At 44.4% G+C, this 25,417-nt stretch overlaps 1 protein-coding gene across 1 annotated transcript in view; it reads right to left on the bottom strand.

Moving 5' to 3' along the window:
• setbp1 (SET binding protein 1) overlaps positions 1–8,753 on the bottom strand; it is a 12,462-nt gene extending 3,709 nt beyond the window's left edge. The window contains exons 1-2 of the mRNA XM_031571208.2: positions 3,089–8,753; positions 2,011–2,017 (exon numbers count right to left, since the gene is read on the bottom strand). Coding sequence (XP_031427068.1) covers positions 2,011–2,017; positions 3,089–6,455 — 3,374 coding nt within the window. The 5' untranslated portion in view covers positions 6,456–8,753. The remainder of the gene's footprint in view (positions 1–2,010; positions 2,018–3,088) is intronic.
• Positions 8,754–25,417: the final 16,664 nt, after the last annotated feature.

The following is a 25,417-nucleotide window of genomic DNA, read 5'->3' as shown; positions in this document are numbered from 1 at the left end:
AGATACATCGGTGATTAATTTACTGCTCCTCGACTTCGCATCTGTGCCTTGGAAGGCAGCCCAGACCAGAGGAAATGTTGGGTTTCTGGCAGTCTCGTTTGAAATGGGTTCAGACAGCCTAAAGCTGCCCAAAATGTGTGTTCCACTTTTGCGATCTATCCTGCACCTCGCCTATCTCCAGAGAATTCTTTCTCTCTGATTGGTGTTCCATCTGGTAAGGTTTCCCGGAAAACAAACAGAAAACAGAATTGTTGAGGATTTCATTGGCCACAGTGGGAAGACAAAAAAATAGGCTGCAGACAAACAACAGACTATAGGAGGGTTTAACAAAATGTAGATACTCAAACATCAATTTCCCTATCTGATTTTTTTGCCAGATTCTTTTTCCCTATTGTGGACAATGTTCAGGAAAAAATTACAATAAGAACCTTCTGGTCAATATAAAGGGCCTAATTGAGGGGGCATGTTACACTAAAAGATTCAGGAAAACACATCTTATGACTTCAGTTACCACAGACTGTCATAAATATCAAACCTCAACAAATGGTTACATCAGAGGTCAATGCAGAAGGCTGTAAAGAAGAGCATAACAAGAGGTCTATATTCAGTGATCCTTCTAATGACGAGGTGACAGGTATGGTAAAATATGTGATGAGGTGCCGCGCTAAAGAGCTGAAAGCACAACTGTGAAAGTAATCGATCATAAACAAGAACCATTAGTTTTATACAAAAGAAATGAGTGCTTCAGACACTGAAGAGAGAAAATGTGCTGTAATGGAGTTCCAAAAATCACTTGAACTCACTACTCAGCTATTTCGTGCCCCCTGCAATGACATTTCCGCCGACTGGATATGCACTATAGGCAATACGTGACCTCATTTGGTTTTAATCAGGCGATATGTCCGCCTGTTCAAATAAGCTTTCTTTCTCCTGCCCATTAATCACGGGCTAACGCAGAGAGACTTCCCAAGTGCCAACAAATCATTCGAAAGAGACATTCATTTTCAAAGGGATGGTCACAACTCATTTATCCCCTGTAATCTCTACCTGCATCCCGCACATGATGTTTTCATTAGGGGGGCACCAATTTATGGACTTGCCTCCGCGCTGTCCAGAGGTCCACCCCCTTAACGTGAGGAGGCCTACTTCCTGTTGTCATGGCAACTAAATTCCACAGTTCAGAGGTAAAGAAATATTCTCCAAAAATTCAGAGGCGGTGTCGTAGATTTTTGAATAGCTGCGCTGGCTTTCCTTGCAAAATGATCGCAGCCACTCATGCAACCAGATGGCTTCTAAGGTGTGAAACAAAGTGTTTCTTGCAGCATGCCAGCTATGTGCAAAATAGCCCTAAAAGTCGGATGACAGTGGCACATGTCAAAGGACAGAGAGGACCAATAGAAAACCACTGCTTTGTTAAAAGGGAACAGAGTGGAACTGGGCAAGGTAATTATACTGGATATACCACCATCTCATACGTCAATACAGTGGGCTTTATACACACACACACTGCAGAGCAGATTAAATTGGCTCTGAGTGATATAACACAGTTGACCCACAACCCACAGGAGAGGGTTTTGAAATAACAAGCTCATTATTTTTATGATGCTACATCTAGAGTCTTGATTACTCAGATTCGTATGAGAAAACTCAGCGACTGTGTTTCGACAGCCCAGGGGTTCTGCCAAGAGCACCTGACAGTCATGGAGTCGTGGATCATCCTCGTTTATAAAGCAAGGAAATGTTAGTCACTACATAAATCACATGCTTTTTAATATAGCCAAATCCATTACAAATCTGGTTGACACTTACTTTATATTAAAGCCCTTATTATACTACATCAACACAATTAAGCGCTGTGTAATACATAATAATTACTAGTGAGTAATGCTACATTGATACTTGATAATCCTGCTCCTGAAAATAATCCACATAATCTGTCATTTTACCTTTAGCTGTTTCTAAATACAGTGTAAAATGGTGTTGTCTTTCATTATTCATCAGTGTCCTTACAGTAACACTGTAAAAAAATAAAAATAAACACTAAAATAAAAAACGACACTAAAGAACTAAATTAATTCAGAAGTAAAAGTGAAATTTAAATTGTAGCCAATGCTAGCCTTTGAAGCCCAACAGTCAGTCATGGAGGGGATAGTAGCAAGGGGTTAGGCAAAACGTGAGTCATCCTCCTCCTCTCCCTGGGGAGTGGAAATGTAATCTAACTGAGCCCAGGGCTTCCAATTCCCCTCCAGAGGAGTCGACTGGATTCATTAAGAGCCTGGCTGCTGTCCAGCTCTCTTAACACAAGCAGTTTTTTTATTGCATGTCTGTAGAAAATAAATCAAAACGTGTGAATAATATATCTCTAAGAAAACCACTGGCAGGAGAAAGAGAAATGGGAGGAAAAAGAAGTTGGTGAATTATAGTTGTCTCCATCCATGCATTACATTTTCCTCTGCCAGATGTACTGACTGAAAATACAGGAGGTACAAAAAAGTGCATTTGTTCAAGCTATTTTGAAAAAGGACTCAGGGCTTCACATCAACAGGAACAGCTGCTATTTGATTAAACATTTGCAGCGCTCAAAGCTGTAAAGTGAGATTTGTTTCAAATGGTATTCCCATCATTATACATTTACACAACAATCCTTTACCATGCGTCTGGGATTTGTATGAGATAAAAAAAAAAAAAAATACACTTGCTAAAAGTCTATTTGCCTTTCATGCACAGAAATGATATTCCTATGTAAAACGATAACACAACAGGGAAAGGTACTATGGCAACATGTAATGGAAGTCAGCAATAGTATTAAATATTCCCAATCCACTAAGGGTGAAAGAACGCCTCTGAAACTACTAGAGGTCTGTGCAGCTTGTAGAAAGTCTGTGCATGTTTGAAACTACTGCTATATGTATGACTACAAAACATGGGTTTGTGCTGTAGATGACATGTTAAGGGGATCACCATAAATCTTTATGTTAACATGTGTGAACACCCACTAATTTGTCCATTGGAGCGCCACGATCACTACACGGCACATATGCAGCGACAAAACATTTATGGATGTTCACTGACTAAAACGGCATCTTACCTGCTAATGCAGGATTCGACCCATGGAACAGCTGTTTGGTCCCCTCCTGTCTTGGATTCTGGAATGACACTGAGCTTCCCTCTCTGTAGGTCCTGTAGCCAAGTAGGCTGTGCCTCTGGCTCCGCAAGCCCGTCGCCTCGTCACAGGCGCGCTGCTGTGCGAACAGATCCAGTGACCCATCCTGACTGGCCTGAGAGCACTTGAGTGGCTGGCGTGCACACATGTTACGGAAGCTGTCAGCTGTTTCCCCTCTGACACGCTTGCAGTGCTGTATGTCGGATAAGGATAGTGTCGAGAGTGGGTCCACCTCAAAAAAGTTCCTGGGTTTTCTCATCAGGGCGTCTGTGCTTTGCTGGTTCCTCTGCTTCTCCTTCAGCTTTGCCAAAGACGAGTCCTTCTCCATTCTCTCGTTTAAAAGGTTACGAAAGGCGGGATTGTTGGTTCCACTGAAAAGTCCACCCAGGTCGTCCGTCTCGGAGACAGAGTACTGGTCATCCTTGTGTTTGTGCTTGTGCTTGTGTTTGCGTTTGTGGAGACAGACACTCGCCAAGCTGCTGTTACTTCCTTTGAGAGCCACATATGCAGGCTGTGTGTCACCCATTCCATTTGAGGACATGGTGTGGGGCATGCTTTTTGCTCTATGCCTGGTTACAGTCGAAAGTTTGGGGTAAGTACCAGAATGGAACTTGGGGGGAGGGATCTGTGGCCTCATGAAGGGGGACGCTGCTGCCCCCAGTCCATGAGGTAAATAAAATGGAGGGGGGTATTGGCCATAACAGCCCATATTCATCATACTAGTAGCAAGAGGCATGGATGTGTAAGGCATTGCGTACGGTGCATAGTAATTGCCACCAGGCATTGGGTAGCCAAACCCTTGAATGAAAGGCATCCGCATCGTTGGCTCATTGGATTTGGCTGGTCTGCCACGCCGCTTCTTTGATTTCTCTGAATTTCTGCGAAGATAGTGCACAGGATCATAAGGAAGGTATGGCATAGGATAATAGTGGTCAAAATTGACTCGAAAGATGCTGGGATAAGAATTTTCTCGATAAAAATTGTAGCTGCGATGAGAGATTCTGAAGACCTGGAACTTGCTGATCAGTTCCTCAAGGTTGGCCAGGAACTGCAAGTCATCCCCTCTCTGGAGACCCTTGCGCTTTCGTCGGTGCTTCTGTTTCTTCATGCTTTCCTGAGCGAGAAATTTCTCTACAGCCGCCGCTGATATACGTTTCGGGTAGTGCCCTCTCGTCGCTTTGCCAGAAGCATCAAGTGCAGCTCCTTCTGCAGCTTCGAAGCTACAAAAGTCAAAAGAGTACCTCCTGCGAGATGCTGGTCCTTTCTCAGCTTGATCCGATGTGCTGTTGTTGTCAGTGCCAATGCCACTGTCGCTTGGGATTGTCTCTTCACTGTGGGACTCGCTGATGGGGGACAAGGTGACTTCTTTGATTGATGCCACCTCTGAAAGGTGTGATGGCGAGTTCGCCATAAGTCTAGGGGGAGAAAGCTTCCAGTTACTGCTAAGCAATCCCCTGGGGGCTTTCGTAGGCAAAGCACTGATAGGCTGTAGATTTGGCATGGTCTTCAGGTCTTGCTGGTTGGATTCATTGGTGGCAGAGTACAACATTCCACCTGCTCCTGGAGATAGTGGCAGCATGACCCTTGGAGAAGGCATCCCACCTGCTCCTGGAGATAGTGGCAGCATGACCCTTGGAGAAGGCATCCCGGTTGCTGTCGATGGATTAGAAGGCACTACAAGGTTCTCAAACTGGCTAGGAACAGGCATAGAGTGCTTATCTTTGTGCTCATCTTGCTGAGCCTGTAGATCAACTCTGGGCTTTCTTCCCCTTTTTTTGCCAATATAAATAGTCCCTCGCTTACTCACATTGATTTGTTTGCCAAGACGGGCCTCGATTGTCGATGCCATAGTTGACACGGCACTTGAAGCAGGAGAATTAGACTTCAGGGCAAGATTGCTAGTGCTAGAGCCTGACAAGAGTTCGTTTAATATGCTTTGCATCTTAACTAATTTCATTTTTTTGACTGACTTCTTTTTAAAGACACCAAGGTGACTGGTTTTATTGAGTTTCAATTGATGGGGAGGAGAGGGGTTGTTTAAGGCCAGTTTCACTATATCTGACAAATCATGGGCCCTCTTTCTTTTCTTTGCTCCTAGTGAGTCTTGGTTAATTGGACTGACTGGACTTGTAGCAGTTCCTTCATGAATGGTCTCAACAGTAAGCAGCGGTTGTTTCTTGGGTCGCCCACGCTTCTTCTTCACGGGGGTTATGACAGTCAAACTGTCCGTGTTGGTGTATAGGGGGCTTGCTGGTGTTATGGGGTAGGCTGAAGGGGGATCTTCAATTGATAAAATATGGCAACTTTCTTTCTGAGGGCTTGGGCTATTTAAATATGACCACCTGTCCTTAGCTTTGGACTGCCGTCTGTCAGTTTGTTTGTTTGAATCAAGCATTGCTCTTGGTCTGCCAACTGGGTTTTTTCTCTGCCTGCTTGGACTATTGTCCACATTACAAACATTTGCTACCATATCTGCCCCTGTTCTAACAGGACTCCTCTCTGTTTGTTTTTCTTTAAACAATTCCTTTGATTCCTGGCTACCTTGATCAGGTTTACTGTTCCTATCAGGAACCTGCGTCATTGGTGCATCATCCAAGGAGATCTCATCCTCTTTGACTCTGCGATTCTTCCGCTTCCTGCCTTTTGATTCGTCTATCAGCTTAGGGACAGAGCTATGCAATGTCTTGGCCTCATCCTCCATTTTCTTACTACAGCTATCAGCCTCTACACTCTGTGTCTCAGCTTTCTCCAGTCCACACAAGTGCCTCTCTTTAACATTGTCTGGACCAGGAAATTCTATGCCCTTCTCGACCTTCTTGGACCACAGCATATCTGAATTGTTACTACCACCCAGGGTCCTCATTGAGTCCCTCCTGCCGTACTTCCTCTTGATATTTCCAAACACCTGCTCTGTGACACCTGGTACACCCCTTTCTTTGCTCAAAGAGGAATGCATCAAAATATTATTAGAGTCTGTGGGCGTGGCCATCGATACATTTTCTGTTGATGATATCTGTGGGTCTCCAAACTGGAAAGACATTCCAGTGCCGCAGTAGGACAGAGGTGGACCTTCCACAACTTTTTTTGCTAGCAGCTTGCTCGAGAGAGTGATGGTAGATCCGGACTGTGGGCTCTTGCTATTGCCCGGGAATTCTGTTTTTGACTCTGAATCTGTTAAGTTTCCATGAGATAATGCCTCTGGTGCTGGTGGTTTTGTCCGGTCCACTTGGTGCATGTCACTGTTTTTCCGCTCATGCTTTGGTTTCATGGGCTCTCGATGGACATCAAGCATCTCTTTGTTACTTTGATCGGCGTGTTTGAAAAGCCTTTCATATGTCTGCAAAAAGGAGAAAGAAAACGAGGTTTAGGACTTAATGTATACATCCATTAATCCAAACATACATACAATACAATACAATAATAAACAACACGAGGATGTGTTTTGTGAACTCATCATGTTTTCTAAAAGGGCAGGCATGCCCTAACATTATTGCTAAGCTTCCTGTGAACATTCTTCAGTACTCAGGTTCAAAATGAAATCCTTCTTCCACATGCATAAGAAACTGCAAGCAGTGGTGCCACCATCCTATTAAGATGTATGATCTCAAAGTCAACCAAACAGCAATGCATCATAACAAATCAATATTCCTCACTGATTTTCCTCACATAAAAAAAACATATATTCAGAGACTATGAGCCTGCTTGCACTCCCTCTGCCCTTCTCGTCATCGGTAATCAGTGAGGGAAAATTCATTAAGCCTCTCAATAAAGCTAGCAGCAGCAGAATGCTTTATCTGCGGTGCACAGCTTATGCTTGGTTATTAAGAAAAAATATATATGTATACATCCCCACATGCTGAAAGGAGAGCGAGCAGGGGCAAAATAATAATATTGACTTGCACGTTTTGTCCTGTGTTTTTTCTGCTTGGGCAATATGAATATTTAAATCTTCAATTAAGGTTTTTGAATTTGAACATTTGAACAGAAATATACAGTTAGAGGGAGAGGGATGGACAGAGAGATTGTGTGACTGGTTATGAGAGGGGATAGCAGGATGGGGGATGGATGGGGTCTGCAGGAGTCATCCAACAACCTAATCCTCTCTGATATCATTCCATCAGTGGCTTTTAATTGAAAAGAAACAGTCGAGAGATGCATCGAGGGAGATATTCATTCTGTCAGGCATGGTCTTTGTATTTTACCCCTTCTGTGAGAAAGTGCATCACCTTTTGGGTTCTTAATCCAGTAATCCCTTGTGGAATTTGCAGTCTTCCTGAGCTCAGAGGATACAATCTCAAACACAGTGTGCCAAGTCTCCTAGTCACTCTTTAATTTGGCTAAATGGCATTATATTCCCTACTGTCTCCAAAACAATAAACCAGCGATTGCATAACCTCTGCACTGAGTATGTCAGTGCCATTATATAAACACGCAACAAAATGGATTAGTCTGATAGATGAATTACAGTGCTGTGAACAAGAAAACAGTACTGCTTTGAAATTTCTCATAGACTGTCAGAAAAATACAATCCTCAGTCAAAAATACAAATATCCCCAGAAGTAAACATGCAAACATTAGCTTACTTTTAAATCTGACACTGCAGCAACTGCAATGGCAGGGAGAAAGGCTACAGTTGCGAACAGCATCACACCCCCCTCCCCCCATTTCGGAGACATAAATAGTACACATTTGGCTCATACTGCTACTGTGAATGTAACGGGTGAGGTCTTCTCAAACACTAAATATTATGTTGCTGTGGTGCAGTCACTAAGCACCCTAATAAAAAAATCTTTGCAGTCATAAATGAGTGATGTCTGCCCTTAATGAGTGCTGCTTATCTGCTGAGAACAGAGTCTGCTTTTCTGGCAGGAGCTACTGGGCAGTTGGCTCAACGGACCCAAATCCTGATGGGTTAAAATCTTCTTGAATCCCAGATTCAGCGGGCGTAGCGTTGGCCTCAGCATTTGCAGATAAATGGGCAGTGGAACCACAGGCAGAGTCACTCAAATGATAATAAGCCTGGTTTGGCATGCAGCAGAGTCTCTCTGTTTCCAATTCTTTTTTTTTTCTCCGATGGGGTAGGGGGAGGAGTGGATGGGTTATGTTCGGTTTTATTGTTCTCACAGTTCTCAAAGCCATACTATGTTTTGATGGACTCCATTTTATGTGGTGAGCAAGGAGGCACTTGGAGCTGCTTGTCTTCAGACATGCTGAGCCAAACATCCCCTCGCCTGTACCTGATCTCTGCCAGATCACAAAGTGGCCCTTCAATCCTCCAGGGATCGTTTCAAGGGGACATTGACTGCAGAGCGATGTTTTGTGGTTAACTCAGGTTTTATGGTATTTGATGTCTCGCAAAAGCACTGTCATACATGTCCTCTGATTTCTTATACCGTTTGGTGACGCAGAACAAGTGTTTTGCATTAGATAGAATGTGTCCTTGGCATGACATGTTAGAGCCCATATTTTTTTATTTATGGCAGGCCACACACTCTCTCGCAACAGTCCATGGTTTAGGCATGAGAGGGTCCGTCTAATGAAAGCATTAATCATAACCATATCCCACTTGGTAAGGACTGGAGAGAGAATTACTACTAAAAGCAAAGTAGATGACTGTACCCTGAATCATGGCCCCCCTCTCCCAAAAAAGGCCCTTTTTGTGAAAATGGGCATTGTTTCATTTGTAATGGATCAGACAAAAATCCATTAGCCTTGTCTGGTTTCGCACATTTCCCTGCTCTTGGGCATCTGCTCCCCTTCAAGAGGGTTCCCGTCCACTGATAAGCATGCTTCATAACCCCCTGCACTAATTGGTCAAACGACAGCGTTTTTTTCACCAGTCTCTGATAACAGTCTGAGATGGGTTTTTTTGAGGACACCCCGCCTGCTTTGTTAGACAACTCCCAGTGTCCTGTTGGCCGGAGTAACGTGACACTCAGGCAAAGACGACGCAGGGAAGGATAGGGTATCATCTACATGAAATGGATACACTGTCTCCAATTACATGTAGAATCTCTTCATTCATGTCAGGACAGACAAAAACACATCATGAGGACCGAGTGACTGTATATGAGGAAAGGTTCCTGAAATTAAATTTGCTGTAAATGAAGCTACACAGTATTAAGGCAATATCTCAAAACAGATATATTGGGGGGAAAATAGCTTCCCTCAGCTATTCCAATACAGAGACTCCATTCAGAGAACTGTTGTGTAATAAGACCCGTGCTTGTGTTTCCGTTAAGAGCTTTGATCCCCTTGTTCTTGTTGTTTTCTTAATCCCTCTCAATCCCTAGATAGCAGTAACTGAGTTATTGCCTCTTCCCTGTCATCAAGATAATGACGCGGCGTTCAATCCCTGCCCCATCATACCGTTTTTCTATACCCACTTTGTCATGTCTTACACAAGCAGGCTTAGAATGGCAGAGGTACCATCAGCTACACATGCATGCTTTGAGGGTTTGGGATGAGCTTTGTGGGTAAAGAGGATTGCTGTACAAGTCGAACCAAAACTCAAGCTCTGTGCGTGCATGAAATAATGGATGCACATTTTTTAAGCTCCCAGAATCCTATTACAGTGGCCATTTGTGTTTTATAAACTTCAAGAATACCCTGTCTTTTACTCTTTCCATATGGGTCGAGCAATGCGATCGATTAAGCAGATCCATTTATGGTTTCCTTGTAAAGCTGGGGCGATAGCTATGACATATGTAAACAATTATAGTATTGTTTTGGGGGGCTTACAAAAGTCTGAAGACCTCTCAACAATTCTGGTATTATACTTCGAAAGCACTGAATAAGCACTGCAAGCCAAAGCAACCCCAGGAAAGATATCACAACTTCCAATGTATTATTTACAAATTATAGCCTGCAAAACGTGCTACGTGTAATAATCCAGATTAGTGGCTAAAAATCAAAGCAACTAGGTAACACACATCTATTGATTAATTCAATGGCTGGCTTCTATGCTGTATTATTAAATCTAATCATTGCGAACATGAAAACAATAAAGATGCCCTCTAAGGCAGCTATCTATCTCTCCTTAATCATCAGTCTGATTGATTCAAGGAGGGTCAACCACAAATAAAGCTTCATTATTTACTGACAGGACCCCTGTCTAAACACTTAATTCAGGTTTTAATAGTATTAGCCTCCATAATTACGGCAATTTGCTTTGAAATTCCATTCACGCTGTGCATTCGTTGCCGTTCGCACTGATTAATTATGTTCGGTCCCACTAGACCCTCCAAACTCATCCATCCTTTTGAACTAAATGATTAACAGACTGTACACTGGAAGCTAGTTACGAGTGCCAGCACTGACGTGTCGCTCGTCAAACCACAAAGTCACCAGAAGGCTTTGAAGCCGAGATAATAAAGGAAGACGTGGTGACCAACCCCCTTTTCCTGTACACCTTCTTCATTAAATCACAGCGCGTAAATGTTTGCCGGGTGGCTGCCTCCCTTCTTTGTAACAGTCGGCTCTCGTCACAATGTGCGCGCGAGGACTTTTCCTTAAATGCGTGGAACATTTGGAAGTTGGCTATTAAAAAACAAAATGGTGGGGTGGGCTTGAGGGTGGAAGGAGAGTGGGGTGGGGTGGTTGGTGTGCAGGAAAGAAACTCACATCCTATTAAAAACGTTTCAGCCAACGTCAAGCTGAGGAAATGTAAGGCCTCAACTCCTCCAACAATACATCTGGCACAAACAAAATGGAGCACCCCATTTGTTTCATGGAGGCTGCAGGAGCACGTGATAATAAAACATCTGTGTCTGCGCCCCCCTCCCCCCATAAACCCACCCCACCCCACCCCACCCCGAATGAAGAAAATAACACACACGGAAGCACGTACACACACATACACACCAGCTTCCCTGTGCCACCCTTTCCATGCATTCACAGTGGAGAAAAAAGGACATTCGCTCCACATTTATGGGAGTGACTCTCCCCCCCCCCCCCACCCCCACCCCTTTGCTATGTGCACCAGTTGGCTGTCTGAGGAATGGCACGCAGCATTATTGTGTATTTGCACGCCGGCAATTTGCGGGCTCTGAGGAAATCCACGAGCTCTAACGCAGAGGTGCCAGCCTGGCACGGCCGTCTCTGATGGCACACAGAGTGAGAGAAGCAGCCTCACCACAGGCCCAAAGCGCGGGATTAGTGAGAGGGACAGCGCTGTGGTTTGCTCCACACTTGTCATTGCTTTCCTTTTTTTATTTTTTTACTCCTCTCCCAAGGGGGTGGACAGGAGATGTGGGTCTTACTTCAGATAAATCTTGCTGCAATTACGATGAAATTCCAACTGTCATTCCTCACCTCCACAAGGTTTTTTTTTTTGTAGTCCCTGTCTCTCCTGAGGAATCTACACACATGTCAAATGTCAAAACAAATTAAGATAAAGATCTATGAATGGAGAAGACATAGGAATTAATTTGGTTTAACAGTATCAAATAAGCAACCTGGAGTTATCTTCCCATGAATTTCACTGCTTCAATGTGGTCTGGAGACCATCCATTGAATTTTCCTTGGGTTTGTGGTGTTGGAAATGGGTGTAGTCCAGAATCAAATTGAACTGGATCAGCCATTAGCCAATCAGCATCAATACAGTTCTCTTTTTCAAGTAAGCATAAACACAACATGCACTTTTTTGATGTTGGCATCGAAGCTTACAAAACTAACATAACATGCCCATTGGTTGGCCAGGAAATGTAGAACTGCACACTCTCCTCAGTTGTGGGCTCCAAGGCCTTAACCCAGCAACACTGAGCTGAAAGCGTCCTTTGCCACTGCCAGGCAAATGATCTAATAGGATCATTCATTTCTGTATCAAAATTTTGATTAGCACCTCTTTAGAGCTTTCCCTGGCCTGCCACTGGGTCATACACTTTGCCTCTGAAGGTGCAAGATTTTACGGCTGTGATGCGGATTAGTGTGATTAACACAAACCTGCACTAATCACAACAGTCAGCAGGGGTCATTAGCCACAGCCTAGCAGCAACCCAAAAAAAAATCTGAAAACGTTCCATGTAAGTTGCCAGACTTGCCCTGTCGGCACACTGAGTACTCTTATGGTTGTGGGGTGGGGGAGAAAAAGTCCTACTTGGCCTGCCTGTAATCAGAGCTTTCCGAGCGTTAGGTCACGGATAGAGGAAGAAACTATCAGAGGCGCTGTAATGGAAAACAAGTAGCTCTCCCTCCCCGAGGGCAAAACTGGGGGAGGGAAAAAAAAAGTAAAAGTAATGAAAGAATGGCCCGTCTTCATATTTCCTAAACACGAGGGGTGGGGTGGGGGGCAGAGGACAGTGGGGGGTAGATGGGGGGGGAGGGGGGGGGGTGCAAATATTTCACATGACTCTTACTCACAGTCTGCTTTTCCATCTTAATTACTGCACATCAACAGAAGAATTCCCTGGACTGCGCAAGCAAGGAGGAAGTCAGAGGTGACCTTTGTAGCGGTGCATTTGATATTTAAAGCTCCTGGAGGAGGGCAGACTGTCACACGCCGCCCCCCTCCACCCCACCCCCCCCCACCCCTGACCTTCTGCGCTAACACAGCCTGACCTTTTACTTCTACATAATTTGTGTTAGTGCTCTTGCATAATGCAGCGTCTAACTGTATGACACACTGCGGCACTGACCCAAACAAAGAGCTATTGTGCCACTGCAGAAAAACCTCACAGCCCCGTGCAGCGGGGGAGAGTAGAACCCCCAACAGTGATTTCTAACCCTTGGGGAGGGAAATGAAAACCAAGTGGACAGCTTCACAGACGTTTTTAGATTCATTCAGAAAAAGGGACAGTTTTTTTTTCTCGTGTGTGCCAGTCACGCTCTTCTCAGATAGAGGCTGACTTTGTGACATGTTTGGCCCGAATCTGAACCTGGTCCATGTCACAGTCAGCCGCTTTGGGACATGATGGCCTGTCCTGTTGTAGTGGGTCCCACACCCACTACAAAGCCCCACACAAGTGGCGGACAGAAAAATAAATGTCCTCTCTGCCCCCCGCCCCCCACTTTCCCTTTTACCTGCTGGAGCAGACACTGTCAGCCCTATCCCATTGCAAGCCCTCTTACTCCCACTCCCAGCATCAGGGCAGGGGCCAGGGGACAGGTTAAACACACCAGCCTGGAGACAATACCCAAAGTCCCCGTGGTAAACACTGGAGGCTCCTGTGCCACTGATCCTGATCCCCCCACTCAAGAGGTGCAAGTCCATGAACAAGCAAGATAACAGGCCTGTGTCCGTGTCAAGTCACTGGTCATGTTTATAAAACTAACAATAAAATTGAAAGGCACACAACCCAGTGATAATTGTGTTATTTAAATGCCACGACAATAGATTTGGGGTCTGTTGCCTGGTAGGGGGAGGTGTAGCATTCCCAAGCAGAGTCAGTGATGTCTAGTTGTGTTTTATTGGCTTTTTTATCGCCAGCTCATGATTTTTAAATTCTATACATTGGGTTTTGTTTTGTAGTTTGTCTCTGCCGCGCTGCAAATCAAATTAGTTTATTCAGAAAAAAAGGAATAAAAAGCAAATCCACAACATATGAGCATCAGCTGCCTTCCCAGGCCAAAGAAATGTTACCACCGCCATGTGCAGCACAAAATCACACACTCACAATCACATACAGACACAGACACAGACACAGACACTGACACACACACACACACACACACACACACACACAAAGAATGACAGAGGGAGAGAGAGAGAGAGAGAGAGAGAGACAGAGATAGACATGCATGCACTCACACTGACACACACAAACACACACATACACAGAGAGAGCGTGAGAGAGAGAGAGAGAGAGAGAGAGAGACAAACACACACACACACACAGACACACACACACTGCCCTTCAAATAGTTTTCTGCAGCCCATTCTTTGGCAGGAGGCCCGGTGGCTTGAGTGTTTCATTTTTGCCTGTGTATAGGCCTGGGCAGATGTCCAGAAAAGGCCCAGCACAAAAGAGGGGAGGCCAAGCAGAAAGGGAGCGGGACTGAGAGAGACAGAAAGAGAGAGAGAGAGCGAGGGAGAACGACAGGAACAGGGAGAGTCGAAGCTCGAAGCACTTCTTTCATAACAGTTCCCTCCAAAAACCCCAAAGTGATTGATATGATTCTCACACAGTTCTCTTGGCTTTGAGACAACATCACCCCTACCCTTTTCTGCCCCAGCAACCCTGTCCCTGCCGTAGTGCCACCTCCCCTCCACCCACCCACCCACCCACCCCCATTTACCACCATCCACCCAACCCCACCCCCCCCCCCCCCCCCCCGGCCCCCTATTCTCTTTTTTTTCCCTCCCCTTTCCCTTTTCTGTGGAGGACCACCCTCCCCTGTGGGAACCACGCTTGGCAAAACTAGCCCCCCGGGACCCCCTCGGGTTCCATTGAGAGCTGGGTTCCTCTCTGATCTGGCCAGCCTTTGTGTGACCGGCTGACAGGTCCAGAGCAAACAAACAAAATGAATACTAACACGCCTTTGTGTCTGCTTCCCAACGAGGAGCACTTAGAGGAGAGGATGAGGAGAGGAGAGGAGAGGAGAGAAGGCTGGGGGTGGTGGTAAGTGCTGATGGGAGGGGTCAAAAACGAAGAGAGAAAGCAAAAGGAGAAAAATAAAGAGCTCTAGTCCTGATCCCCTGGCCACTCACACGGAACTCTCTCTTTCCCTCTTTCCCTCCCGCCCCCCCGCTCTCCTTATTCCTCCCCTCCCTCTTCTTCCCATAAGCTCTTTAGGGAATAAAGACCGCCATTCATTCTGGGAGAAAACACTGGGCCCAAGTGGGATGTCGTCTCAAGGTGTGCGTCTGGCCTGATGCTTGTCTCGGGCCAGGCAGTGTGCCTTTTCCGGAGGGCTCCTCCCCGCGGGTTACATTTAATGCATAATCTGACAACAGACAGCTGAATGAAAGGCTACAAACAAGACCCCTGACTCGCTAAACCAACAAAAAAACAGTAAGCAAAATACGGATCTTACTGATATGACAGTGCACCAAACATAGTCGCCCACTGTGAAACCAGCTTTGCAAATATCAAACCAAATATCATCCTACATGCACACACACACACACACACACACACACACACACACACACACACACACACACACACACACACACACACACACACACACACACACCACTGGCAGATGTATCAAATTCAATGTTGAGAGTGTACCAACAGACAAAGCCTAAAATAACTATAATTACGTTTCCTACACAGCACTTTCACAGCAACTGTTGCCAAATGAAATTAAATACAGCCTTCAGTCATGTGAAAGGTAAGGACTACCAAAAAAAGAAAAAAAAAAAGAAAAAGGATAACGATGGAGGGAAAAAAAAATCTACATTTCCTTTGTTGGCAAAATTGCGTCAATTTCCCCATAATCACACTTTTTATGCTGAATCCATTGATTTCACCTTTTGTGAGAGATGCTTGTGTGGCTAACTGACCTTGGCAGGTGCCAGCGAAGAGGCAGGAAGCAGAACTGCTGAAAACACATTAATTAGGTCTGACAATCCACACCCATTAACCATCTGTACAGACTGAGATGTTTTCAAGCTTTACATGTCAATGACACTTCATATGTAATGTCGTCAGTGTCAAAAGGCACATTCATAAGGATTTATAATGCATCTGTTATGAGGCACAGCTTTTGTAATGATGGTCTCTACACCGTACAATAAAATAAATCTATGTGACGTAAATCTCTGTAGAATCGTTGTAAATGGGCGGTGTTCATAGGGCCACTCTTCTGAAATAGGACCACTGTTATCTGATCAAACTACCACAGAATAATGTAATTTGCTGTTTGGGTAGGAGCTGGTAAATTAATGCTTGACTTTTGACCAGTTTCAGATGAAAAACAGATCTGTTCTTGGTGCGGTAACCGATTAGTTAACTTACTCTATTTTAACAGCTACACCCCGAGGTAAGGATTTGTGTTTGATAGCTGCTCAAAAGCTGTCCACTTCTGAGGTTTTTCACAGCTGAATTTCGGGTATTTGGGGTTGCCAGGATGTCAATCAGGTCACCATAGATGCAGGTGTTGGGGTGAGTAGGGCAGGGAGGAACAGAGAGGATTTCTTTTTTACCATATGTGGATAGCGTTAGCTTGATTAGCAGGTCTCACATAATGCCACTTTATTGCTCTTGCTTGTCTTACTAGCTGTAAATACTGTTCTGCTTGCACCATAGCCTTGGTGTCTTCCTCAAGGCAAGCATAGCTACAGCTACAAAGCCCATTCGTTTGGTAACTACACGTCACCCAAACTAGCCCATATTTTCTTATCTTGAAAAAGACCTGAAGTCTGAAAAAGACTGCAATAATATTCCTCAGGCTCCTGAAATATCAGCTTTCCTTGCTAAAACATAACATTTAATGGACAAGAGAAATTTCAAATTTACCATAATCATACAGACATACTTTGTCTGTGTAGGTTATAGTCAAGCATTCATTAAAACAAATGAATTGCACTAATTAGCTGGTTCTGATGAATTTCCTTCTGCCACAAATGAGCAGGTCAAATACCCATACCCATTTGTCTACTATGACATTTTTTTTGAAGGTCTTGCAATTTTCCATTCATTCATTAAACACACTAAATGTTTTCCAGACATTTAAAAACCCAGAATGTGCAAAATGAGGCAGAAAAAAACAAATAATAACAACACCAAAATAAAGGCATGGAATGGGCTCAGTGAGTGGTTACACTAAGCATTTGTTTTGCTCCACGGGCCACTGCCCTCCAGGCAAATGTGAAAAAAGGCCAAGTGCCATTTTAGGAAAGGAAAGGTTTCAAAGAGTCTGTGTTATTTCAGTTTTGTGGAAGTGCTGCAGGCTTTGAAATTTCAGGATAAGAAAAAACACAACAAAGTTTGAGAGGAATTTGCTCATCACCGCAAGCTCTACACCCTGTGTAATTAACACAATGTGATTGCTAAAGTATTGCAGGAAGCAATTTACTGCTTGCACTCCATTAAAAAAAGAGAATTCCTAAGGGATTATGATCATTTAGGTTCAGATTTACGAGGAATGCTTGCGCTGGAGCATTGGCTTGTTACTACAACTGTTACTATTTTCTGAAGCATTAAACTCTTCACTGAAACTAACCTTCACTTACACTTACACTTAAGAAAGTAAACATTATGGTCCAAAGCATGCCTCATTCTTAATTTACGTACAATATTCCCTAACCTTGATCATGAGGCTGTAATAATTATGCTCTTTCACTATTATATATGGCATTAATCTAATGCATATTTCTCCCCATGTTATTAGCACACTGTAGCTTAGTGAGGAGCTTTAGAGTCCACAAGATAAGGTCATGTGATGGAGAACAGTAAATTCTTCCAGTACTTCTGACATTCCACTGTTTGGGGGAACAGAACCGTTTTCCCATACCTTGTTTCAAAAGATTAAAATGGTTTAAAAATCTGGCCTGGATGCGGTGAGCACATTTCAGACCTTTGGTTTAAAGAACACCCACTTGTCTTGACTATGGGATCTACAGTATAGCTCCAGCAGAACAACCTGTACTAAGGACCACTTGTGTCTCGTTACTGTACCTCCACTTTATATTTGGCTCATGATGCACGATGAGTCAATATTAGTGACTCACTACAGACCTCTCAGGCATACATACTCTGTTATGACACTGGCTTGCTTTTCAAGGTCAGGAGAAACGAGAACTCCACAATGGATCCTGATACTTATATTTCCTCTATGATGTATTTAATTGAGACTTTTGGTATAATCCCAACATAACACACATTAATGGTATTGTACAAAAGGTTACAAAAATGTAATCTCATCCTAGACACGGCACTTATCAGTGTTGGCACAGAATACATGACAGAGTTCCAATAAGCTTCTCAAGGCGTTATGCACCTAATGTTGTACATTACCCTTCACAGACACTGAAAGGAATATCACCTTACAATCATTTAATTGAGATTAACAAAGACAACTTCCATCTTTCTTACACAATCAACCATGTCTTTCTCATTCATATCATCCTCCTTCAATTCCAAATGGCCTCTGCATCTCTATTTCTGGGTTTGTCTGAATCCAAGTATATGAAACATTCAAGGACAAGAAGCCTAAAGAATGGCAAGGGAGATTCCAGGATAGGATCTGCAGGCTGACACAGAAGCCACTGAAGACTTTCTATTATTTCTTTATGGCTGAGTACCACTAACATCAATAACAAATCATATGCTATCCAAACTCAGCGGGATACAGTACTCCGCAAACCTTCTCCAGTATAATGATGTCCTCAATATCACAGCGAGAAAACATTTTGATGGTTGCTCCATCCAAGCAAAACAGGAAGAATGAGAAGAACTGGGGAACAATAGCTTAAACCAATAAAAAGGGATTACTGAGCTCCAATCCTTGAGTGACTTTACAATGGATTCTTTGTGTATGGGGGTGGGGGGTGGTGGGGACACTTCTCCCTGGCAGCTGTTTTTCCACTCGATATCGATCTCACCCGAAAAAAAGGGCTGAGCTGTACAGAAGCACCTGAGCATCCCCAACACAAGGCCGCCGAACGATCGAAAGGGAGCACCAGCGCACTCAATACAAAACCAATCACCGCTTAAATCATGGCTTAAATATGAAGCTGTTAACCTGCCATAAACCATAAAAGAGGGCTCCCACGTTCGCCAGGAGGCAGGACTGCTCAGTGCAAACAGGAACAATGACGACAAAGGGCAAACAAGACCAAGACAGAGGCCTCTTCACCTTCACGTGTAGGGAGATCAATACCAGCTCTGCTTTGTCACTGCCCCAGCACTTTCAAACGATGACTCAGAGCCTATCCTGATGTCTGATCTCACTACAATCTTTCCGTAGCCTCATGAAACGGCAGGCAAGCATCTGACCTTGTGAGAGCCTCAGAGAGACATGAGACAAACGGAATCACATGACTAGATCAAATGTTTCCTTTGACCACATTTACCTAGCATGCTCTACTTCTCCACACATAAAGGAGAAGACATGACTCAGGTGTAGACTTAAGCTAAGCAGTTGGTCACTTAAAAAACCTGCAGTCCCTGAAAAAGGGCCTCTGATATGGTTGGTTTCAGTTCATTAAGAGTTTGGTTTTACACCTGGATCAGCTTCGCTCCATCATTTGTCATCTCATTGTGCCTGTCCACATACCACCCAAAGAAAAGAGGGGGAGCAGACAGACTTTTAATACAAATACTCATCAGGCCGTTGACATCGTATGTCAAAACATCCCCATGGTAAGTAGCTATGGGTCTTGATGAATAAGTCACAAAACTCCTATCTGTTACAAGAATGATCAAAATGACCACACACATAAATCACGTACGACTACGCTATTTCTCAACACATATTTACATTCATTGCTCTTTGGGGGAAATTTTGTTTTTGAGGCAAGCACAGCTTGGGAAAGCTCACAGCTCCCATTTAGTTCTGGACATCTCTATTTCTGGGTTTGAATGAAACAGTATTTGCTTTCACCTGAGCACATGACTACAAATGACTGCCAACCAGCTCCTCAACCAATCTCCCCCCCCCCCCCCCCCCCCCCCCCCCCCACATCCACCTCCCCCTAGCCTCTCCACCGTTACAATCCAGCCCCCAATTCTTACCCTGCCCCCCTTCCAGAATTCATGACTGTGTGGGTGAAAGGTCATAGTAAAGTAGCATTCCACAGAGTCTGAGACACAGTGTGCAGTGCAGTGAAAAGAGGAGAAGGGAAAAGGGTTTAGTGTCCCTAATCCCGCCAGAGATTCTGGGGGATTTGCAAGGACAGAGTGAACCATTCCCTTGCAAAAACTCCCGGGGTAACAGTCCATCTTGCGCTCCCACCGGGCAGCCGCTGTGGGAGTGTAGCCAGAGGCACAGCTGTTTGCTGCCCTGGCTGCACTGTATGGGACTATTTACTGTACCTCAGCTACATCAAAGCTCTCGTGGCCCTCAGTCTCCAAATGTTATGGTCTACACTCAGGCTGGAGGGACTTGGACTTACTCCCATGCAAAAATAAGAACAAAAATGCAAGAAAAAAAATCCAAGAAGAAACTTTTGTGAAGTTCTTCATTCACGGAAGTATTCACGCAAAGCACCAACAAGTACTTGGAGACCAGAGCGCCTTCAATGCCTAGTGTGATTATTGTGAAAACGGGCCTTCAAGCCTTACAGTCCTTATTTAGAGAGGACAGGCAGTGAAAATAAAGACCTCTTTCATGCCACTGTGAGAGCTTTGGGGGCACTGCTCTGGTCTGCTGGTGCCTCTTTTATCCTTACAATTAGAATGTCACTGAATACTCTGCAAAGTTACCCTGAGTATCAGCCCAACACAATGTTCTACACAAACAGAGCCCCCCCCCCCCCTCCATCCCAGTTTCAATTTAGTCCCGTTTTCCCTTCCAGGCCTCAGGACTAAAATGACTCATTCCTTAAGAATGTACAACTTGGATGTATTGTGTGTCATGGTGCTGCACGATTAAAGATAATGTTAACTGTAGGAACAATTGTGTCACTGAGTTTTCAACAATAGTCATAAATTAAAGTCTAGCTGTCAGATTACCGCAAATAATGTGGCAATTATTTATTTTGAAAAAAAAAACTAAAATGGTATGCTTTTCTCCCCGACTGAGGTTGCTTAGAGACATTACTTCTGGGGAATGAGTGCCTGAGATGATCGTTTTGAAGCAGAACAAAATGTCAAGAGAGTATAAACAGAGAATAAGGTTCCCACTGAGCTCTGGCCCTGGTTCTGTTTAAACCCGGCTACCTCGTTTGACCTACACTTTTCATTTCAGTAACAGAACTCCAAACCGGTTGTTCCAGAACTGGACTCACTGTCGCATGATCCTTTGTGTCTACCACAATTAATTACTGGCTTTTTCAATGGGCATTCAGGGAGAAGAGGCTTTAGTGGAAAGGTATCTGGGGCCACTGACATCTCGGCGGCAATGACAGGACCATCTCCGGCAGACAGCTGATGGCGCAGATCACATTTCACTGACAAACTCAATTGCGCTTGAAGTGAGATCTAGTGAAAGTCAATATGCCACATGGCCCCCATGGCACCACCATCGACCTGGTGAGACCAGATATCCAGCCGAAACCATGGCCACTCATTTATTCATTATATTTCCAATGTGTCCCGTGGATTGTTGGGTGCCCTCGTTACAAAACAAAACAAGCGAACAGAACTCACTAGCCCGGCCAAGCTCAGAGTTGGCGGGGAACGAGAGGTGTGTCTAGTATCAACAACAACATTTGTACAAAACAACATTCATTCTGGAAATGAGGGTCCAAGGCGAAAAAGGTAAAACAAGCAAGCAAAAAAAAAAAACATGTTACATTACATGTCATACCTACCTTAACTCCCATACCTTTGTTATACAAAAATGTCATAACTAAATTTCAGGGGAAAAAAACACAAACCACTTTGTGTTGTTTGTTATCACAGCCAATTGTGAGATGAGGTTTCAGTGACATGAATAGAACTAACCACCAGGGACGTTGCAAACTCTCCCTCCCTGCCTGCACCAACCCTGAACCCTCTGAGGGGAGAGTGTGGTTACTAATAGCCCAAACCCTCCAGGCACTACCGCAGGCAGGAGGAACAGTTACACAACCTGCCGAGGTTAGCGGCTTACTAAGGAATCAATTAAAGGCACTGCAGTGGCAATGAGAGAGAGAGAGAGAGAAAAAAAAAAACACCATCACCTAGTGCAGGCCAGAGAGAAAGTAGACAATGTCTCAATAGAAATTGTCAGGTGCACTGTGCCCTACCTCTTCCTAATGATTCACTCTGTGTCTAAGCTTAATGTGTGGAAATCCTATTTATAAAGACACTCAGACACCTTGATTCAAGGAAAGTTGTGGAGTTCTTTTAACCCAACCGCACAGCTTAGTGTGTTGAACACCAACATGATGGTTCTGTCTACCTAATCTAAAACTGGCAACTAAATGAAAAAGTAGAGTTTTAACACACGGCAGCATGTAGACACTTCATGGTTGCTATGAAGCCATCTTTTGTTACTCCTGCGTCTAAGAACTGTAAGTTAGACAGTGATTACCATGGTAGCAACCATGACAGCTTGCCATTAGCAACTGAAGGTCACATTTGTGATAGGACCTGGGATGCCGGGGTGGTTTTGTTTTTCATATTCTATCTTGAGGTTGAACGTGCTGAGCCATGTGGTATGTACACAGTTGTAGCTCAGCTGAAGCTCTGGTGACAGAGTGGGAATGGGAATACTTCGAACATCTGAGGCAAGAATCTGGGTGAACTGCCACGGAGTGGCAACCATTCCACAGGAGCCCTGCTCGCTTCGTTTGATGACATGTCACATGATCTGTCACAGTACCCTCGAAGAAATGTTGGCTGCTGAACAACACTGGCTACTCTGGTAGCTTTTACACTCCATTTGGCTGTCATGGGTGGGATTTTTCCCCCTCTTTTTTTTTTTTGCTTCCCTGGCTTTGAGCGGATTCTAATCCCACTATTCCCGACTCCAGTGTAATAGCCGCTCCACGCGCCACTCAGCCAAAGGTCCCCGGAGCAAAGTCCAATTTGGAAAGGCTGATAAGCTGTCTGACATCGAAAGATTACAGGGTTCAAGACGGGATCTGGACAGATGAGGAGGGACTTAAAGTTGCCAGGGACACAAAGAAGCAGGCAGGACATTTATGTTACAGGGTGGCTTTCAGGGTCTGAAGTGCACCACTGACCACAGACTCTCTGCCTCCACTGATCTAAACATACCCGGGATCAGGGTAGTGCAGCACTGTAAAAGAAAGACAGAGAACTGTCCAGATCTGGCTCCTTCTATTAATTAAAAGAGAAATTCACAAGGTAATTGTATATTAGTTTCTATCAGCAACCCCAAAGATTGTCATGTATACAGGGAATGTGAACACTCACATAGAACAGTTAATTAAACTATTAATTAAAAGAGAAATTCACAAGGTAATTGTATATTAGTTTCTATCAGCAACCCCAAAGATTGTCATGTATACAGGGAATGTGAACACTCACATAGAACAGGGAGCCTTCCTGTCTCTGTGGTTTTTTAATGGAAGCAGAGAAACGATTGCATGCTAATTCTGCATCCCTCTTGTTCTCTGGACATCTCTCAAGGGACAACCACAACTACCGTTTCCCATCAAGGGTCATAATGGAGCCTTACCACTCTGACCTTTCCATATTACCACCATATGAAGAGCAGCACGAAGCACAAAGAAATCCGCCATCTCAACACGGGCAGGTTAACATTCACGGTGCCATCGTTTAAAGAATGGCCATCACGCCAGTTCTGTGACCAATAAAAGAGAGAGCTTGATTTATGTGAAGCAGGGAAAATTATTAGAACATTCCGGAACGCTAAGGTTAGTGAGGTTTTGAGGATCTCTAACTGCATAGTCACGGGTCAAACATGACAGCACAACTGGGCATCTTTTGAGTTACTCCAAAAAATCATAGATGAAGCAAAATGCTGTGCATAAATTGGCTCTAGACTTTTGAGCAATACGGCACACTTTGTAAATCTAACAGTATCTAAATATTCTTGCCTAGGTAGCAGTGACAAGTCTTTATTCTATGGCTCAATTTAGTCATGATAGCCAAAAATAGGCAGAGAGTTAGCATATTTTTCCATGTATTAATGTGGGATTGTAAATACATTAAGTCATGACCGCATGACATTGGTTCCTGCCACATTGCAAATGGTACTTCATTCATTAATGAGAACATATCAACAGCCGTGAGCTAAAAACAACAGCAACCAACCTCCAAAGGGCTCTCATCAGGGGAGGGGATTCCAGTTGTCTAAACTCTGACCCTGTCTTGCACACACACTCACACACACACTCACACACACACACACACAAAACCTCAAACCCCCATAGTGCAATTCTCACCAGCAGCATTGTAGTTCACGGAAGGTCAAAACATGGCTCCGCAATTAACTCAGGACAGAGAAATGGCTGTCAGCAGAAGATACAAATAGCATTCTGGTAGCAAAACACCTTTTGGGAATTTTAATTCATACTGCATGGCCTCTAGCACACACACATAACCATAGAAGACAGCAGAGAAATCTGTGTTCGAAAAATGTGTCTACTTAAACTCCTAGGTGAGTTACATGAATCAAGTAAACCAGAGGGATAAACTGAACTGGGTAATTGAGGGCTAGTGGCAGCCATCACCTTGTGAAGTGTGGTGCCTCTTTTCCTCTGAGAGAATCACAGGCAGTGGCACTTTGCCTGGCCTACCGGGGGGTTGGTGGCTGGGGTACATGGAGACGGACACAGAGGGACAGCTGGTGTTTCGGTGGTAGTAAATCACACAGACGTAACCTCTACACATACCCCCAACCCTCTGAAATCCCTAGTGCGCTCCCCCCCACACACACACCTCCCAGAAAGAGAAAACACACACACACACACACACACACACACACACACACACACACACACACACACACCACACACACACACACACACACACACACACACACACACACACACACACACTTCTTCCAGCTCAGTGGCTCACAAAACAAAGGCAGTCACAGCTTGCAGTCGGCCAGCAAGCATGAGACCAAACTGAGATGGCTTCATTTGGGACTGCACAAAAAATGAAAAAAATGCTAGTCTGGGTAAGGAGAAAAGGGGGTCCATTTTGGGGAGGCCCTAAAGTGATGGATATCCCATCTCCTCTAGATATGGCATCTATGGAGCACACACCACCTCCTCTCAGTAGATCTACAAATACATGCCTGTGAATTTATAACAAGTATTTCCTGTTCGTAGAATTTAACATTGACTAAAAAAATCAATGTTGGCAGGATTTGGTGTTGCCCAATATTGACTTAGCTGCGCTATGCAAATGAGCTCAACAGACACCTCAGTATTCCATCCTGAGGCCCATGGGCCAGGCAGGGTTACTCTCTTTGACCCCTTCAACTGTCCACAGTTTCCTATCGGTCACCCCACTGCTGTCCCCAGCTGACAAATAGCCCATTATAAATATTCCTTGCGAAGAGGTTGCGGAAGTCACCTATCATCTTGGCAACCATGTCAGAGTTAATTTTCTGGTGAATACACTAGACATGCTCCTAGGGATTACACCCGGGCATTAAAGATGGCTTCCAGGGGCCCCCGTTATGAAAGGGGGTTGTGGGAGAGGGAGATAACTGTCGGCCCAATGCCGCTAGGACATCAAAAGTCCAACCTGGGGGGTGAGGTGGGAGGCATGAGGTTGG

The sequence above is a fragment of the Clupea harengus genome, chromosome 7 (genome assembly GCF_900700415.2).
Source record: "Clupea harengus chromosome 7, Ch_v2.0.2, whole genome shotgun sequence".
Lineage (NCBI taxonomy): Eukaryota > Metazoa > Chordata > Actinopteri > Clupeiformes > Clupeidae > Clupea > Clupea harengus.
This window is presented reverse-complemented; position numbering and strand designations above follow the sequence as displayed.